This window comes from Haliotis cracherodii, unplaced genomic scaffold (genome assembly GCF_022045235.1).
Source record: "Haliotis cracherodii isolate W230 unplaced genomic scaffold, xgHalCrac1.p SCAF_12, whole genome shotgun sequence".
NCBI classification, from domain to species: domain Eukaryota; kingdom Metazoa; phylum Mollusca; class Gastropoda; order Lepetellida; family Haliotidae; genus Haliotis; species Haliotis cracherodii.
Window position 1 is genome coordinate 25,122,522 of NW_027266267.1, and position 19,643 is coordinate 25,142,164.

The 19,643-nt window shown below is 39.8% G+C and overlaps 2 protein-coding genes across 7 annotated transcripts in view; one reads left to right on the forward strand and one right to left on the reverse strand.

The window, feature by feature from the left end:
* Positions 1 to 432: 432 nt before the first annotated feature.
* LOC139458290 (zinc finger HIT domain-containing protein 2-like) lies at positions 433 to 14,944 on the reverse strand. Its single transcript, XM_071239676.1, has 11 exons — positions 14,847 to 14,944; positions 12,839 to 12,988; positions 11,931 to 12,022; positions 11,481 to 11,528; positions 11,072 to 11,193; positions 9,958 to 10,059; positions 7,931 to 8,047; positions 6,386 to 6,478; positions 4,484 to 4,649; positions 2,792 to 2,944; positions 433 to 1,149 (listed from the first exon to the last, which is right to left on the reverse strand). The coding sequence occupies exons 1-11, from the start codon at positions 14,942 to 14,944 to the stop codon at positions 1,037 to 1,039; spliced, it is 1,254 nt and encodes a 417-aa protein (XP_071095777.1). The 3' UTR covers positions 433 to 1,036.
* Positions 14,945 to 14,947: 3 nt separating this feature from the next.
* Positions 14,948 to 19,643, forward strand: part of LOC139458289 (DNA ligase 1-like) — a 284,089-nt gene continuing 279,393 nt past the window's right edge. For 5 of the 6 annotated variants that reach the window (XM_071239672.1, XM_071239669.1, XM_071239674.1 and 2 more), the window contains exon 1: positions 15,347 to 15,637. In XM_071239672.1, the coding sequence (XP_071095773.1) occupies positions 15,484 to 15,637 (154 nt within the window). In that variant the 5' untranslated portion in view covers positions 15,347 to 15,483. Of the gene's footprint in view, positions 15,003 to 15,346; positions 15,638 to 19,643 lie in introns of those variants that run through there. The other variant, XM_071239668.1, reaches the window with a different exon arrangement.

A 19,643-nucleotide genomic window follows, 5' to 3' on the forward strand; every position in this document is an offset into this window, starting at 1 on the left:
TGGAAGCTTTTCAGTTCGCTTTACATCTTGTTTTGCCTACTTCTACAGGTACACCACCACAACCTGCAACAACAATGTGGCTGTATGGCTGTCTCGTCACAGGGCTTTGATGACAGCATTTGGAGCCGTACAACAACGGATGAAGACGCAAAAGTAAATAGTTTTTCGCATTTAAGGATAACCAGTTTGACCTGTGGTTATCTAATTGTGTAGATTGTTCAAAACTGAAATAGCTGAAAAACGTATCATTTCTTGAACGGAATGTGAAAGATGTGACTATAGGTACAAGGTTGGTTGGACGAGATGCAGAACCTTCCAGTGCCCAGCTGGGGAGCTACGAATGCCATTTGAATGTACACCGATGTATCTGGGTAAGAACTGAAAGTGAAATGAGCATTCATTTTGTGGAAAGTGCTTTTCAAAATTGCACATTTTTATTTACATTCTTATTTACATTCTTATTATTATCATAAGATCCCTTTTGGATAGAGTCAATAGGAAGAAATCTTCCAACGAAGACAGGGATAAATGGCATCATCATGATCCACTTGGAGATGTGCAGTATGGCTGGCACCTTTGGTGTGATGATCCATGCAAAGATTGATCTTCATGAGCCCTCTGTCTTCAGAGATGTTGATTGCTTTTGAGTACTCTTTCCAACAAGCACTGTATTTGATGCTAATAAGCGCCCAGGGCGCTCTCCAAATTAGAAAAGGGGGCTCTCATTAGAATAAACATTTAGTGAAAAATTTTGAGTTCAAAGATTGTAAATTTCGTGGTTTATGCTGACAGCCTGAAATGATACAAAAGAAAAGTCTGTGCATATTATACACGACAGATATATTTTTCCAGAATTTAATTGCCCATAATTAAGGGTGCATATAACACGCAAGTGCGTATTATACACAAATAAATTGATCAATCGGAAGTGGTACTAATTGGGATTGTTCACAAGCCAATATATTAGCAAATATCGCTGTGGGCGCTTATTAGAGTTGGGCCCTTATTATGTCAAATACAGTATATTTTATCTTTCTCATGATATCTCCTGTATGAGAGGGTCTCTTGGCTGAGGACGATGGCCACCCCACTTGGTCTCGAACTGTTTCTTCGTCTCGTTTACAGATGTTATGGCGGCTCTCTGAAGTTCTGTAACCATAGAAACGATTGAGGATCATGATATGTATCCATTTTCAAATCATATCATAACACAAATAATTTACCATATTACCTCTACTACACTCCTGGCATCCAGAGCAGGCACGCCTCTAATTGATGCTAGGCATACACTCTGTCCAGAAGATAGAACCGGGGTCAATAAAAGAGATGGGGTCCATCATTTGATGAAATTAATGATCATACGATATTAACTAACGGCATGTAATGATTATTCAATAACGACAGTTTCCTGCCAATTTCATTTACCCTTTAAATTTGGGATTCAGTAAGACAGTGAGCTGCCACTGTAGCACCATTAAGCAGAATATGTGCGGGCCTTTAAAAGAGGAAATACAGTACCTGAAAATATTGAATGAATATTTTACTTGGGAGATAAACCTACTGTGTTTTGAAATTTGATGCAGTCCCACTGGTAGAGTAGATATCTCTCATTTTAATTTATTTTCATGTTTATAAATAAGAGGTATCTAATCTACAAGTGGGACTACATCAAAATACCTGGTATCACACCAGCCTTACTCCCATCTAATCACATTGTACTTGGTATCCCACCTGCCTTACTCCCATCTAATCATATTGTACCTGGTATCCCACCTGCCTTACTCCCATCTAATCACATTGTACTTGGTATCACACCAGCCTTACTCCCATCTAATCATATTGTACCTGGTATCCCACCAGCCTTACTCCCATCTAATCATATTGTACTTGGTATCCCACCGGCCTTACTCCCATCTAATCATATTGTACCTGGTATCACACCTGCCTTACTCCCATCTAATCATATTGTACCTGGTATCACACCTGCCTTACTCCCATCTAATCATATTGTACTTGGTATCACACCGGCCTTACTCCCATCTAATCATATTGTACCTGGTATCCCACCTGCCTTACTACCATCTAATCATATTGTACCTGGTATCCCACCTGCCTTACTCCCATCTAATCACATTGTACCTGGTATCCCACCTGCCTTACTCCCATCTAATCACATTGTACTTGGTATCACACCAGCCTTACTCCCATCTAATCATATTGTACCTTGTATCCCACCTACCTTACTCCCATCTAATCACATTGTACCTGGTATCACACCGGCCTTACACCCATCTAATCACATTGTACTTGGTATCCCACCTGCCTTACTCCCATCTAATCATATTGTACCTGGTATCCCACCTACCTTACTCCCATCTAATCACATTGTACCTGGTATCACACCTGCCTTACTCCCATCTAATCATATTGTACCTGGTATCCCACCTACCTTACTCCCATCTAATCACATTGTACCTGGTATCACACCTGCCTTACTCCCATCTTATCATATTGTACCTGGTATCCCACCTACCTTACTCCCATCTAATCACATTGTACCTGGTATCACACCGGCCTTACACCCATCTAATCACATTGTACTTGGTATCCCACCTGCCTTACTCCCATCTAATCATATTGTACCTGGTATCCCACCTACCTTACTCCCATCTAATCACATTGTACCTGGTATCACACCTACCTTACTCCCATCTAATCATATTGTACCTGGTATCCCACCTACCTTACTCCCATCTAATCACATTGTACCTGGTATCACACCCTGACCTACCTAACTCAAGTCTCAGCTCCGGGATCAGGTCTCGAGCAGCCATGCCATACCGATGAGCCCAGCTCAGGACAAACTCAACCTTCTTCTCGGCCAGGAACAGCGCCTTCTTCACCGGTCGCAGTGGAGCATCCTTGCTTCTGGAGACCTTCAACTCTGTAAATGTACCCATCATGGAACTGATTCACTTCATGTGGTCGTCAAAGACCAAATATTTCAATGGAAAATGTGTTCTCTCAAATGTTGCATTTGTTTGTTGTTTAACGCCGCACTCAGCAATATTCCAGCTATATGACGGCAGTCTGGAAATTACTGAGTCTGGACAACACAATCCAGTGATTGACATTAAGGGTGAAACGATACACCGATATTCGGATGCATCGCGATACTTGACCCACGATACGATATACGATACACGTGGGCCCATTTATCGATACGCCACGATACGGAACGCAAATCTCAAGTAAAGCGTTTCCTCGCTATTGTGCCTTTCAATAAACCGCTAAATTGGTTATAGCGCGCGGTAACGCATGGCTCCCCAAAACGTACTTACATTTTTAATAAGCTCAGGTTTTACACCGACATGTTTTTCCCCATCTCAAAAAACATTATCAGCTGATCCCCGCAAGCACATAACACCGGAAATACCTGTCAGCAAATCCGAACTGAAGTACGCAATTAAATACCATTACTATACTATCTTGTTATTAAAACGTGTTCATTATATATCTGGACTTGTGTTTGTAATATATTTTATTAATTTTATTCAAAATTTCATTTAATATTTTTTTCATTAAGTTATGCGAAATCGTGTGTGAAGAGATACTGCAACCACGGTCAGATTACCGCTTTTGACGTATTGAAACGAACTTTAGTTGCTAGAGAATGGATACATATATTAAAAATGCCATACTTTGACTCCTTAAAAGTCATGTGTGTGGCAATTTGGCGAATATATGTCAACATAAGGTTTTCGCAATCGAAATACATGTAGCACGGGAAGTCCCTAGGGTGACTGATCAAATTGTTCCATACGTAAAAATATCCTGCATTAATTATTTTCTGGTGTTTGAACTTTGAATTGTTTTTAAGGAAAGTTAGAGAAAGTTTCAACTTCAGTAGTCTTGATATTATAAAATAATTTTGACTGTTCCAAAATCATGAAAGGTTCAATCTTGACATCTTGTTTTATTTATCATTGCGTATCGAGATACGTATCGTATCGTGACCAGAATATCGAGATGCGTATCGTATCGTGACCTTCCTGTATCGTTGCAGCCCTAATTGACATCATAAGCATCGATCCACGCAATTGGGATACAATGACATGCATCAACCAAGTCAGGTTGAGGCGTTAGTTGCCTCTTACATCAAGCATAGGGTCCTGAAGACCTATTCTACCCTGGATATGAGGTGGTGCGTGCGTGTGTGAGTGCGTGCGTGCGTGAGTGCGTGCGTGCACGCCGCTGCTTGTACTAGTTTAGACTTATGCCCCGTTTATGTACATAAATGAGTCTGCACTAGACAATACAGTGATTTACATCAGGAGCATAGGTTCATGCAATTTGGATACAAAGACTTGCATCAACCAAATCAGCGAGCCTGACCACCTGATCCCGTTAGTCACCTCTTACAACAAGCATGGGGCACGGAAGGCAACTCTAATCTGGTTGTTGAAATGAACGTCATGTTTACCTTTCTGACAAGCCGTGTACGCTGCCTTGACGAGCCCTGTCACATCGGAGAGGGCGGCCATGATGTAGGAGAGAGGGGAGACAACTCCGGGTCCACTCAATATGTGCTCCACGTCCTCTATGATATCCACAGTCATTTCTAGGCTCATCTTCCATTTGGAGGGATTCTACAGATGTGAAAATTAAAATATGTATAGATAATGCTGAGTGTGTATGTGTGCGTGCGTGTGCGTGTGTGTGTAAGCTGAACTGCTTAGAAACTGTTACGATGGAAGAAGCTCGCACACATATTCTTTATGACCCCAAACATTTGTAATCATTTCCCCCACCAATAACTTTACATGACCATCTCCAAAATGTAGCGGTTAGTTTTGTTATGACCACAAGAATGAAGTGATTCTGGATCAGGACATGTGTCAAGCTTGCTGTTAGAACCGACTATCGTCGGGATTAGGCGATGAGGCTCGGTGACTTGGCTTTATTGTGTATTATCCCTATGGTGTGCAGATTCAAAGTAAGAATATAGGTCCACAGCGACCTATGCTTGTTGTAGGAGACTGCATGGATACTGTGGTCAGACTCCGTGGCGTGCGTGTGTGCGTGTGTGCGTGTGTGCGTGTGTGTGTCACAGATCACATTCAAATTGCGTGGATCGATGTCAACCACAGATCTGTCTGGTCCAGAATCATTTATTTATTGATGTCATTATATTGGTGGTTGATTGGTGACTACGGTGTAAATAACAACCTGGTCGTTCCCTTTACTCTCTATGTTTTAGGATTGCCAACTGCTGTAGAAAACAACCTTCACTCACTCAAAATTACAGAAATAAATGGACATATATACAGTTCACAGAACTTAGTAGACGCTATCACTAAACAAAGATCTGAGGACAATCCCATTACGGGTCATGTCAGAATGACCTTTCATCCAACCAATCAGAGCATCGCTTACCAGCTCATGAAAGTGACAGACGGAATGTGTTTTCTAATCATGCAACCTCAAAATATTTAACAGAGGGTATTCAGAACAACAGTTACAGGTTTTATGATCATATCCATACAATCTGTGCCATCTGTAAGCCATTCCAGAATGTTCTTTTTATCAGTTTCAAAATTTTTAATCGAGAATACGTCAAAAATGTTTCAAAACCTAGTCGCCAGTTTGAAACTAGTGTTGTAAAGCTCGAGAAAGCTGCTAATGTCGATTTCTTGTCAGTCATTTCATTGATCAGTCAAAGTTCGCGAAAAGGTCGGTCCGACGTGACCCGTAATGGGATGTCCTCAGATCGTTGTTTAGCGGTTGCGAGAACTAAGATCTGATTTTAATTAGATTGAATGACAATCTGACTGTATGGCAGTACTCCCCACGAGCTGTGGAAAGTCTCTTCCGTTCCAAATGTTTGACTCACTGAAGTGAGAAATAGATTCAGTTGTACAGCCTTATGAGGTTGCATGATCAGAAAACACATTCTGAATGTCTTTTTCCTGATGCTCTGATTGGTCAAATGAATGATTGTTCTGACGTGACCTGTAATGATCAGGTGAAATGGGGTTAATGTCGCATCCAAGATTATTGCACTTATATAGCGACGTGCATGCACGTGTATGTGTGTGTGGCTGCTTGTACTAGTCCGGACTGATGCCGATCTTATAGTGCAAACCACTGAGATACCTTGCCGCAGTTTCACATGAATACCCCACTCAGACAAAGTAAACTGACTCCGCCAAGCAGGGTACCAACAAGTACCATCTTTTGGTATCGAAAACCCGACATTCTGCTCTCTGGTTGGATGCTTTACTGCAAGACAATGGAGGCAGTCCGACCTGTAATGGGATGTCCTCAGGCCTTTGTTTAGTTTTAGCGAAAACTAAGATCTAATTTCAATGAGATCAGCACTTACTTGCTGTATTGAGTGAGTGCACATGTGCAGAGCCTCGCAGGTGCTTGTGCAGTTTGACCCCTGACCCAGCACTGCACTCACGCTCAGAAGATCCTGGCAAATACAACACATTCAACCATGACTTTGGAAAAAACAAACTCATTTCTGATTGCTCTTGAACAAATTTAGGTGGAATCTGAGATGATGATGTTTACAGATCCCAAACACTTCACTTGTAGTCAACAGTTTAAGAAACAAAGACAGCCCTAAATACTAATAACTAACACTTACCTTAAGGTACATCTAACAAACTGAACGAAATATAGTGAGTGAGTGAGTGAGTTGGGTTTAACGCCGCTTTTAACAGTATTCCATTTATATCACGGCGTGTCAGCTTAATGTGGGAGGAAAGCCCGAAGTGATGCAGGTTCCAGACGTTTACCACTTCGGTGAAACCCACGAGCACGGGTATGGTGCTGACAAACATGGAAACATAATTGGGGTGAACTGGGATTCGAACCCACAATCACAGGTTTCTGGCGTGCCCAAGGGACGCAACTCTGCACAGCGAATCGCGGCGCCTTGGAGACTGGGCCACCCGTGCCGCAAGAACGAAATATAGAGCGCCAGTTAACTGTATGAACAAATAAGTTTTTACTCGACGGTTTCTATATTAATTGGGTTATTACATTTTTCATTGGGTAACCAACATTTTTTCATTTATCTATTCATCACTTTATTAGGTTTTTCGCAAAATGAGTAAACATTCTGAGATTTAAAATAAATATAGTGTTTTAGATGTATAAAAGGATTCTAAATATAGGCTTGACTCGGAAAGTAAATTAGCTCATAATTATGTATTGGAAAAAAACTGTTGTACGCATGCTGAAAAAGCTTCATTGGGTATTTACACACGCTGTTTTTATACATTTGAGTTTTTCATTTAATTCATGCATTTTCTGTACGCAAGTTAATTGAAAGTAATTGAGTTTTGAATAGAATTTGGGGGTATCTTATGCAAATATGCAGCTCATCTGTAGCTCTGAAAACATCATCTCATTTCCAAGCGAAACATGCATGCCAAAGTTCAGCTCCCAGTTCAAAGTTCAGACAATTTCAGAGAAGACGTTAACAGAGGCAAATTATGCGTTTGGAGAGAAATTCAGAGCATGGTCACACTAGGTTAATATCTAAAATACAAGAGAATGGAACATATAACTATGTTGATACTACTGGTTACACGTGTACCCTTTTTCAATAAGTTTTATGCAAGACTTGCCGCGCAATTGCAAAAAATGGCTGTTCAATATGGCTGCTGTGACAGCCATATTGAAGACTGGATTTTCACCTCATGAACAAATTCAGCTGTTATAATTGGTGGGAAAGTTTCAGGTTCACTTGACAAATGGGATACAGCCCTTATGACTTCCATATTTTGTAAACCAAGGGGGAAGAGGGAAAATCATCTTTATTTGAGTATGTGATTGCTCAGTTCTTTGAAACTTCCATCACTCTTTTTTCCCAATAGATGAGACCTCCCTCCCTAAGGAGCAAACTGGGACAAACCTGTGCTGATTCCAGGGGAGATTCAAGATGGCTGCCGTTGTGTAGCCGGGTCACAAACGCATAGGAATAGAGCACATTCACCAGACAGAAACGGAGGTCAGATGATGGCTTGCTATTCTGGAAATATCAAGACACAGTTTATTAAATTTGATTCAAAACTGGATAAGATTTCATTTTCCTCTGACATCATAAAAACAATGTTTGTGTCACATTTTTTGTTTGTGTTAAACATATCGTTTTTACATTGAACATTCTCAGGTTAATGGTCTGATACAGTGTGTCTGTGTGTTTTTTGTGTGTCTACATGTACTAATCTGGACTTACACTGGCTTCATAGTGCTATCCTACTGAGATACCAACAGGTAACCATGCCGCACTTTAACATGGATACCCCATTCAGATACAATATACCAACTACTGGACGACCAGTTTTTATGGTATCCTTTTAATCCGAGCACCAGGCAGGGCAACAAGTAGTACCATCTTTTAACGACTTTTCGTATGATGCAGTCAGGGATTGCATCACCAACCTTCCTCCCTTCTGGCAGACGCTCTACCACTAGACCATGGAGGTGGTTTTAATGATGAGATTATCCATAACCGTGATGACACATAAATGAATGTGTGGTTTCCACTTTGCAATGAAGTCGGAAGATTTTGTACATTGTTTCCTAACTTAACAAGTTAAACAATCATACAATATTTGAATCACACTTGTTCCCGTGAAGATCTGGGTTAGAATAGGTCTTCGGCAACCCATTCTTGATGTAGGAGACGACCATGCTTGTCTGGTCAGGCTTGCTGATTTGGTTGATGCATGTCATTGTATCCCAGTTGCGGAGATCGATGCTCATGATGGTCTGGTCCAGACTCGATTATTTACAGACCATCGTCATGTAGCTGGAATATTGCTGAGAGTGGTGTTGAACAACCAACAAACAATTTTTCAACTATGTGGCCTGGAGATACAGGGCAAGGGAGGTAACTTCGGTCAGATTTATATGTCCACATATTCACTTTGAGTTCCAAATAATAGCTGTCCCACCAAGGAGTGAAAAACAACGTTGGCCCGTTCTAAGGGTGGTCATATTTGTTCTGCCAATCAGTAATACATATCTCCATATGAACAGATAAAGTGACATGATTCAGCTGTAAGGATAGTGATATTGTCATGATTTTTCTTTTCATTGAAACTTGTTTCTGGCCAGTCATGTTAAAACCTGGTTTCAGTGATCAAGCATTTTTTGTACTGATGGGCAACATCAGTGTTATTAAACTGCTGGACTAGGAGACATTATTTGTTGTATTAGTTTGAAATTATAGACCACAGAGATGCATCATAACAATTTGATTCCATAAAATGCGGGACTGGCAACTTTGGACAAGGACTGGTTGCCAGATTTTCAAGTTGCCAGTCCTGTGTTACAACCCTGCAGTTACAAAGACATTTTTTTCAAGAACAAGAAGTACATCTTTTGCTATGAAAGGGCTGGGGATTGAACCACTGGCCTTTTCGCTCTCCAGGCAGATGCTCTATCCACTTTCCAAGTCTCCCGTGCAAGGAAAGAATGTAGGGCTGGAACGAGTCCAAATTTACTACCCGGGTACCCACCCCCATATTACCCGACCCTACCTGTATGTCTCAAAGGGTAGGTACAAACTGTTCATTTGTCCTTAGCTCTGGCAAAATGTATTTAGATACACGTACAAAATGATCTGATGTATACACTAAAGTTTACTGAAGTTTAAGTTTTATTCAAACATAAAAAAGCCAGAAGGAAGGGGTTTAGTAGTCAGAAATAACTGCGAAAATTTGTGACCTGTAGTTAAAACATAGAGTTCAAGATATGTTTTGTCATTAAACAATGTATCACGTGACTAACCACGGGTCTGGGTAGTCCTGTAGGGTACCCTAGTCCCACTCAGTGCCCTCCCGACCCGAGGACCCAAGTTACCCGTCCCAGCCCTAAAAGAGTGAAACTTATAATTCCAGTGTAAAAATTCTCATCATGAATGTTGCTGCTTACTTTAAGAAGGATGTTGATATCTGGGATCGCTTTGATTATCTGCGGCCGACCCTTCCCAGCATGCTCCAGTTTATCAACTTCCTCTTCCGTTTCAAATGATGGCTGTGAACAGGAAGCAAAGTCAGTTGGCAAAGGATGGGTGAGCTCAGTTTAAGAAAGCATTGCTTTGTATTTCTGTTAGTTTAACGTGTTGACAAACCTAGAAACATAATCAGGGCCATTCTGGGACTTAAACACACTATCATGGGTTTACAGTACGCCTAATGGACGCAACTATCGGCCATTCAAGGACAAAGGATAAGGTTTGATAAGGGCCATTTTGACAGCCAACAGGATCTCCACAATCCAAGAACTGAATGTTTGAAACTGAAATTGTTTCTTCATTTAAATATGACCTCATAATAAGCTGTGTAGTGAAACCTAATCATGTTAATGAGTAGGGCTGCACCAATGTATTGCAATATGCTTTTCAAATGATACATATTGCAATATTTATACACAAGATATGTAACAATTAATACGCAATTGATTGACAGAAACGAGGAAGTGATTTTTCTTTCACAGCGGTGGCAACTGATCATAAGGACTTTGACATCACAATATTTACCTTAGTATGTAGTAAATAGGATTAGTGTTAAACTCTGTGAAACACTGTCACAATACAGTCACCTACATTGCAATATGTTGTGATACAATGTATTAGAGAACACACAGCCCTATAAATGAGGAACACTCCTGAACAAATACTCAACCCTCTGTCCCCGCTCCACAAAGGGGTCTTAGTGCTACGTCTATCAAAACTCCATACTCCAGCATGAACTGACGATCGCCTTAAGAAAACTTTGTTAGAATAAACAGCAGAACATCATCATGACATGCTTGTCATTAGATCCGACTAAAATGAGTATAGAGTGGAAGAGTCTGTGATAGAATTTAATTGTTATTCCTTGCAATATATTCAAATTATTATCCAACACATCTCCAAAAGGTTAAAATATAGTGTATTTGAAATCAACATTTTGAGTGAGAATTACTTTGATGGGGCTACAAGCATAGGCATAACCTGCCTGCAAATCTTGTGGTGCAACGTTCACTACATTATCTGATGACTGACCTTGACCCACCATGGCGTCCACACCTCTACAAGGTTGGAGAGACGTCCGTCCTCCAGCATCTCGCTGAACTCCTGTTTCTCCCTCTCTGTCAGCCTCTGCCACACCTCGCCTGCATCAGCATCTGAATACAAGGAAATCTGATAAAAAACCCAACAATGTTTGGATCCTGTGATGGGAATCCAATCAAGGACGTCATGGCTGCTAACGTGGGGTTGAGAAGGTTCATATCAAATTTGAGCAAATAAAGTCTAGGTACCCAACTATGCGGCCTTCTGTTGCTGGAAGGAGGACAGATATCCATCCCAAAGGCATCTGTCTGGATCAGATTATTGTTTAAAGAAATCCAACCTGAGACAAAGCTGTATCATATATGTGGTATATACAGGGGTAATAGATTCTTATACTGACCTAGGTCCAGCCCCTGCAATCTGGCCTCCAAGTTTAGAGCATCAGCATCTGAAAAGTAACAGTAACTTTAACCACATCTGGTCAAACTTTTATCTTTGACATGGTCAGGATTATATCCTGTAGACATAGCCATTGTAGGCCATAGGAAATTGGAGTGATTCTAATGCAGTTGAAATGAGATATTAGCGCTAAGATGATCGTCACTCCCATAATTTAACATAGGCTTACAATAGTCATAGCGCTAAGATCGCTTTGTGCAAGTGGGCCCAAGTCCTGTAAGTTACATGAACAGACATTGCTGTTTGACTCTATACACGTCTGTAGTCTAAGTGTTGACAGGGTTAGAAATTAAGAAAGGTCCTGAGTTACTTGAGGTTTGTCGTCAGAGAATTTGAATGTATGGACCACAAAAGTTGAACCATTCAAATCCGTGTCGACAATTGCCCTCACCTTCCTCCTCGTCATCACTGGCCACATCGTCCCCGTCCCTTGCCTCCTGCTCCCTCTGTAGGATCTCCCGAATCTTCTCCCGATCTTCCGTGCTGCACAGACAAGATGAGGTACATACTGGTGCTGACAGATTTATGTGAACAATAGTCTTTGTATAATGCTTAAATATGAGTGAGTGAGTGAGTGAGTGAGTGAGTGAGTGAGTGAGTTAGGGAGTGAGTTAGGGAGTGAGTGCGTGAGCAAGTGAGTCGAATGAGGGAACAAGCATATCAGAGTGAGTGTGTGAGTGAGAGCATGCAAGTGCATCTTAATGAGGCAAGGGAGTTAACTGACTATATAAGTCCAGTTTCCACCCTTGCCGAACTAGGCTGGAATTTCCAGGTTCCATCCTAGCGCCACCAGTGGCTATTACGAGTTATGTCCTTTCTGTGTCCCACCTATTTCCATCTCTCAGATCAATTGTATTTACTTTAAACAAATTGACGGCGCCCAGTCAAGACGATCTGATTGACAATCAATATCTATATTGTTATAAACAGGTCTTACCCTGTGAAGTGCATAAAATCACTTGAGCACCTTAATCAAAAACATGAAAAGATTTCCAAAAACTGTCGACGTAAGTTGGCGGTACATATGCTTTACAAATCCTGCAGTCGACCGAAATCTGCACTTTGAAATCCATGTTGTTTACGAACCAGATGTCTAGTTTGTTAAGTGATTTTGATTGGACAATGCATTAACAAGTTAGTCCAGTATGTAACTCCGGAATTCCAGCCAAGTTCAACAAGGGTGGAAACTGGACTTTTATAGTCAGTTAACTCCCTTGCCTTGGGAAGATGGTGCAAGTGGTGTTACGGGGGAGGGGTGTTTTCTTGGGGCAGTTTCAGACACTGAGACTATAGACTTACTCAGCACTGCTGTGTGACAGTTCGTCAATGACCCAGTCCTTGTAGAAGGCCTCGGAGCAACTACCATGCTTCTGATGTCGGTAGCAGGCCAGGGAACAATAGGGGATGTTGCAGCGAGGACAGGTGTACCGAGCCTCCTGGCCAACACAGCTGGAAAAACAAGTCATGGCTAAAAAATAACAATCCCTTGATTTGTCATAATCCTCATACTGAAACAAGTCCACCAAATATCTCAACATGCTTGAGTGCTTAATGGAATATTTAAAGTATAGATATCACTTCAACACTTTTACTACATTGTTCAAAAATAAGCATCTTTTTTACCCATAATTTTAAAAGTTTAAGATTACCAAAGGATTTAGGAGACCTCCACTGAACATGACCCAGAGGGATCAAAATATTCTAAAGCATAAAATTTTCTTAATTACACTACATCAATTATTACTCTCCATATACATGTATCATGCATCTCCTTCATAACTCCAAGGGGCAGTGGGGTAGCCTTGTAGTTAAAGCGCTTGCTTGTTATGCCTAATTAGTTCCCTACGTGGGTACAATGTGTGAAGCCCATTTTGGGTGTCTCCTGTGTGATGTTGCTGAAATATTGTTAAAATCAGCTTAAAGCCATACTCACTAATTACTCTGACAACTGTGATGCCAAACAAGCAGGATTCCAAACTAAGTATATTTAGCAGGCAATTTGAAAAAAACAACTGCTCTTTTGCTCAAATTGGTCAAGTCACTTCTTCTGCTTCACTAATGTAACGAAGGAATGCTCTCATACAAAAATGTACATCTACAACATGTAGAATAAAGTCTTGTTTGTCCTAGTTAGAACACATTTACAATCCTTACATAAGTTGCGAGTTTCGGTTGAGGTAACATATCGCAATTCTTTTACAAATTTAGTGAATTTTCCCTTAGGAAATGAAATATGATCCTAAGAAAATCCACATTTTGTAGTGGCTGAGTGAGTTATTCACTGATATTTTGTAAAGTTTTGTCTCATTGAGAACAGCTTGTGCCCTAATGTACGAATTCAAAGACATACATCTATGTACGTCTTTTGCTAAACTGTTCTGGAGGTACATAAAGATTTGTATAAAAAAAATTCTGTTGGGTACTGATATAGCCTGTCTGTGCTGACAACAAGCAGATCAGCATGATTAGCGAAAATGAGGCTGGTCCTGGGGACCTTCAGAAGTTTCAGCTTTAGCTGGAGACAGTGACCTAGCAGGGCCTCCGAAATGACCCTTGAGCCAGCATGAATACAAACATGAGTAGCCACAATGCTTGTTCATGCCAAATCATGGGACATTTCGCTCTCTTGCTTGAAGATGTTCTTGTTGGGCTTGCATGGTTATAGAGATATGGAGCAATGCCGCCCTCACCAATATTCCAGCTATATGACATCTGCATGCCTGATGAGTTGGAGTTGGTTGGTCGGTTTGTTGTTTCACGCCGCACTCAGCAATATTCCAGCTATATGATGGCAGTCTTTAAATAATCAGGTCTGGACCAGACAATTCAGTGATTCATATCATGAGCATCGATCCATGAAATTGGGATATGATGACATGCATCAACCAAGTCAGGGAGCCTGACCACCCAATCCTCTTAGTCGCCTCTTACGACAAGCATAGTCGCCTTTGACAGCAACCGTGGGTTAATTGCTAAAGACCTATTCTACACGGGATCTTCACGGGTCTGTTGTGTTGGGAAATCCAGTATCAAATAGATATTTGAATCGTGAGACCCATTTAATCTTTTATGGTTATGACAAGTATCTCCTTACTTTTAAGACTAATTTAAAATCACTGTCAAACTATTTTAGGATCTGTTTATTTCCAAATACACACCAACTGCTAACCCAACGTTGCTTCAACGTTTTCAAATTAAGACGCGCGAAGCACATGAGCCCGCACGAATCAAACATTCAAACCTGGTTTGAAGTTGGTAAAAGTAGGCTTGATGACCAAATTAACGATACATGGAATCGATAACGTACATTGAACAAGTTCTTGCATCAGTGCCAACGAGTTTTGACGCATGATGTTTTTGTTCACAACTGGAGGCAGACATCTTGAAGCTTCGCACTGAATTCATTGATCGTCTGCTGCCAAGAGCTACACGGATTTACGGTCATTGTTTTGAGCATTTCTCGGTAAGAATTTCTTGATTCTGTTTGTAATTAAGGCAAGCAGTTCGCAAACAGGTGTTTAAAATTGTGATCACATAATTAATTTTTTTAGGATGCAAAACGTTTGAAAAATCGACAAAAACAAAATTCTTAATAAATTAAAAAAAATAGATTGTCAACCTCCTAGATAAATTATTTGGCTGCTTTCTTGTCATTCCTTACATGACTATATATGTAATGGTGGCTATTATGTTCATTTGAAGACTGTGAGACATGATATTCATAACTTATCGACTAATAATTATATCAACAAGTAGTTGCTTCGGGTCTGCCGTACGCCGGAAGAAGATATCGTCCTTCACCTCGTTGCCAAGATACGAGGTTGTGTACCCAGAGCGTGGTAACTTTTCAAACTAAGTTTTTTCCTGCTGGGTCATAGTTATAACTGTGTTATCTCAGATTCATCATAAATTTCAGCACAACTATACGATACTCACCATCAGAAATGGCCGTTCCGTTTTCTAACACCAAACTTAGAGTGCCAAAAGGCTTCCAAAATATTTTGGAAGGCCTTGCACGAGAGGTGCTTCGAGCTCAGCCAAAAGATGTGTTCCAATTTGGATGCAAGTACTTTGAAAGCATGGTCAACGTGAGAGAAGGTAAGATATTTTGTGTGATATTTTACAAATACGGGGTGCTACCATACACCATCACGACATACAAAAGCCAAATACGCTAAAACACGGAGGCAGTGATTATGCCTTTTGTCTCATACTGTAAGTAAAAAAACAGGTGATTTATGGGGTTATCTCATAGCTAAATCTGCTCTAGACCAATTTGGGATTTGTGTTTAGAAGGTTAAGATGAATGAAAGTAAATAGAAGCTTGTTGACACAGATTTATTCTTACAATACAATGTATGTTTATCAGCATGATCAGACACGATACCAGGTAACGTGATGTTTTGTCATGTTTGTTTGGGCATGTGGTCATTTCGACTGAGTCCCCATATATCCTCATGTTATGGGTTTTTGATCCCCTAAAAAGTATTTCTCATAACGTGTCTTACAACAATCCCGATACACTAAAATTAAGTCTTACCTTTGGGAACATTTATTTCTGTTAATACTTGGATGGTCAAATGACCATGCCTTGTTAATTTTATAGCGATAATGCCTCGCCGAGCGAGATGAGTCTATCAAGCGCTGTCTTGTTACCATCCCATGATTTTGAGCCTCGTCAAGTTAAAAATAGATGCACAACATGGTTCAGTCACATGACATTACAGACAGGATGTTTACAAACATCAGCTGATTATCTGAACATACAATTGTTTCGATGTAAAATTATCATCAGATTAAGTTTGATGAAAATGTGCATAAGTCAAAAAGTTTTGAGGTATATTTTGATTAAGTTTTTAATATCTTTCCTCGTGTAGCTTAATTTGCAACATAACTTCAGCGCCATGTGGCGAACACATTGATATCTTCAGTGGGCGTTAAAGCGTCGACATTGATTATGTGGAGCACCTTTAGTATACAGTGCCACATCTTCTCGTGAGGACAGTCTCTGTCATAGGTCACATGTCTCAAAGACATGTTATGGAACTGTACGAATAAGGTTCGAATAGGTGATGTACACTTGCGAAGGTTACGGGTTGGCATGGTGGCTCGTGACTTTAGTCTACGGACACTTACGAAGTATCCTGATGCCATTTAGCACACTCTTCCCACAAGATACTGAGTGGCGAGGAATGATCCGATATGGTGCAAACTGAAAACGTCTCCAGGCGTCAGACGTAAAAAACTCATGAGTACGCATTAATGACATGGTATTTAATCATTCGTCGGGTGGATTTTGTGACAGATAAATGTGGTAGGGAACACTGTAAGGATGATGTGGATAAAAGTAAGGAACAACGGAGGCATGTGCATGAGTGACGACACAACGGTGAGTTCGCTTTTGAATCAGTACTGAAAAAATGTAGCTGGTGAAAGTGGCTTGTGTGAATGTTCCAGGACAGTTTCCAGTAGCCAAAGTATTGGGACATGGGAAAAAATCAAACTGAACATGCTCAATGAAAATTAATATATTGAGATGACAGTCATGTACATGGACAATGTTAACAAATTCTTTTATTGCTCAGAAATAGTAGTGTGTTAAGTTGTATCCAACAATTCTTTTTATTCATGAGTGTTATATATAGAGAGAGGTTATCACGCAAGTGTGTTTAGGGATGGTAAATATCCTGTATTGGGAATAAACATTGTATTAGCGAGAATGGTTGAGAACTTGAGAGACGGGTCAAAATCATTTGTGTTTGATTGTGGAAAATTGCTTTGATCTGTTACATTTTTGATTATTTCAATTAACAAGGACACTGGCAATTGGTGGCCCTGTGAAGTTTGTTAATCATCTTTAAAGGAGGTTACCTTTTTTTTCAAAAATATTTTTATTTCAATTCAGAAGACATATATCTGTAACATACATACATGAGGTATATAAGTGTCGCACTTTCTAGGATCTTAAAACATGAGTGAGTGAGTGAGTTAAAGTTTAACGTCACATCGGCAATATTTCAGCCATATCGTGACGATCTTAAAACATGATCTTGATATGGGTAATATACATATATTGGATTGACAGATATTATAAAAAGTAGACGAATAATTCTTTCCATTTTCTGTCAAATTCATTAAAGGGGAAGTGTACACGCAAAAATCACTTTCTTTCTTTTTCTAAACAAAACGCAATTTTAGAATTAGTTAGTATCTGTGTTTGAAAATATACACTCATTTTTTTTCACAGTGAAAGTAGGAAGCTCACAATAGTGTGAAAGTGATATGCCGTTATGAGGCCTTCGTTTTACGAGCGAAATAGGCCTGAGTTATCCCCCTTAGATTATGACGTAATTGGTGCCAATTCAACTGGGTCCCTGTCTATTCTCAACGCAAAAGATATCAAGGACCAGTTTGCGGTAAAACAACATTGTCTACGACACACTCCGGCGCAGTGGTGACTCAGCATAACACAATTCTGGCTGGCATCTGAGATGCTAGAATCACAAAACTGTACCTACACCACGTGAAGCGGCTCTAACAAAGCATGATGACGTCATAATGTTTATCAATTGGCACCAATGACGTCATATTGCAAGGGACATAAGCCATGGTGTTTTTGTTATGGAAATAGAACACTTGGTAAATGTGAAAAATATAAATCGTTTTAGTGCAAAAATATGTTAATTAAATATGATGTTTTTTATATTTTTGTCTATGACACTTCTATGTTAACACTTTTAATGTGGAAAAAGTACAAGAAAAAAAGGTTCATTTCCGTGTGAACTTGCCCTTTAACACTACTATTTTTTATTGCAATAAATTTTCTATTTTACATACATCTTTCAATATTTTTATGAAGAAAGGAAAGTGTAATGGAATTAATACTTGACTTGCGAATGTATTTTTTGGCAAGAAGAATTAAGAGGTGAGGTGAGGTTAAATGGGGTTTAACGTCACGTCCAAGATTATTGCACTTATGTAGTGACATGCATGTACGTGTGTGTGTTTGTGTGGCTGCTTGTACTAGTCTGGACTGATGCCGATTTATAATGCTAGCTCACTGAGATACTATGCCGCAGTTTAACATGAATACCCCACTCAGACACAGTATACTGACTCCGAGCCGACCAGTCCTTGTTTTAGCCCCTTAATGCCGAGCGCCAGACAGGGTAACAACAAGTACCATCTTTTAACGTCTTTTGGTATGACACGGCCGGGGACCGAACCCCGGACCTTCCTCTCTCCAGGCGGTGGTTAAAAGATAGTTTATGTAGACTGGTAATATGAATGTCATATGTAAGTTTCAAGTTTAGGTACACTTCCATTTCTTGCCAAAGTTCCTATACGAAAACACAATCTACATATGCATGGTATAAGTGTAGTAGCGAGCAAGGCTCCGGTTAGGGCAGCAAACACAGAACAGACTTCTGGTGTGTGAGTTGACAGCTGACTTTATTTGCAAATACACTAGTTTTTTCTGAACTCTGCTAATATGTATAAAAATACAATGAAAATATCTAATAGATGAAATAAAACAAACGTATCACACAGTATGAACACGCCAGTGCATAAACAACTCATCCAATTTAATATGCTATGCATACTATAAACATTATTTATACTTGATATTTTACATTAATGTATCAAACATGCTGAGCAGTAGTTACACTTACCCTTGTGGTTTTAAGCCAAATTACATCTAAAAATACTTAAGACGGTTACATACATACCGCCTCTACAAATTGCCATGATATAAACATAATATAAACACATTATACACAAAATATACACATAACTTACAACTGTGTGGCAATGAGCTGGCAACTCTGTTAGCGTTGGCAGATCACAGGCATCGTAACATTGATTGCCATATTCTAGAAAAATTGAAACAATAAGGCTGCATAAGAAAAAAAGGAAATGGCCAATAAAATTAAGAACATGTAAAATGACCTTTTCATATGTATCCATTCAATCATAATCTACATACATACATACTGCATTCACACATGTAGTCAGATGGTATTTAAGTGATGATTAATAGTTATATTTGATTATAGATTTAGTTTAGATTGAACTAAAGTGTTTAACAAATTAAGAGGGAAGG

Coding starts and splice junctions, on each gene's coding strand:
- LOC139458290 (XM_071239676.1), bottom strand. CDS start 14,944: ATGAATTCAGTGCGAAGCTTCAAGATGTCTGCCTCCAGTTGTGAACAA. Junction 10,060..11,071: donor GGACGCCATGGTGGGTCAAG/GTCAGTCATCAG, acceptor TCCTGTTCACAG/CCATCATTTGAAACGGAAGA. Junction 4,650..6,385: donor GCACTCACTCAATACAGCAA/GTAAGTGCTGAT, acceptor TCACATCTGTAG/AATCCCTCCAAATGGAAGAT.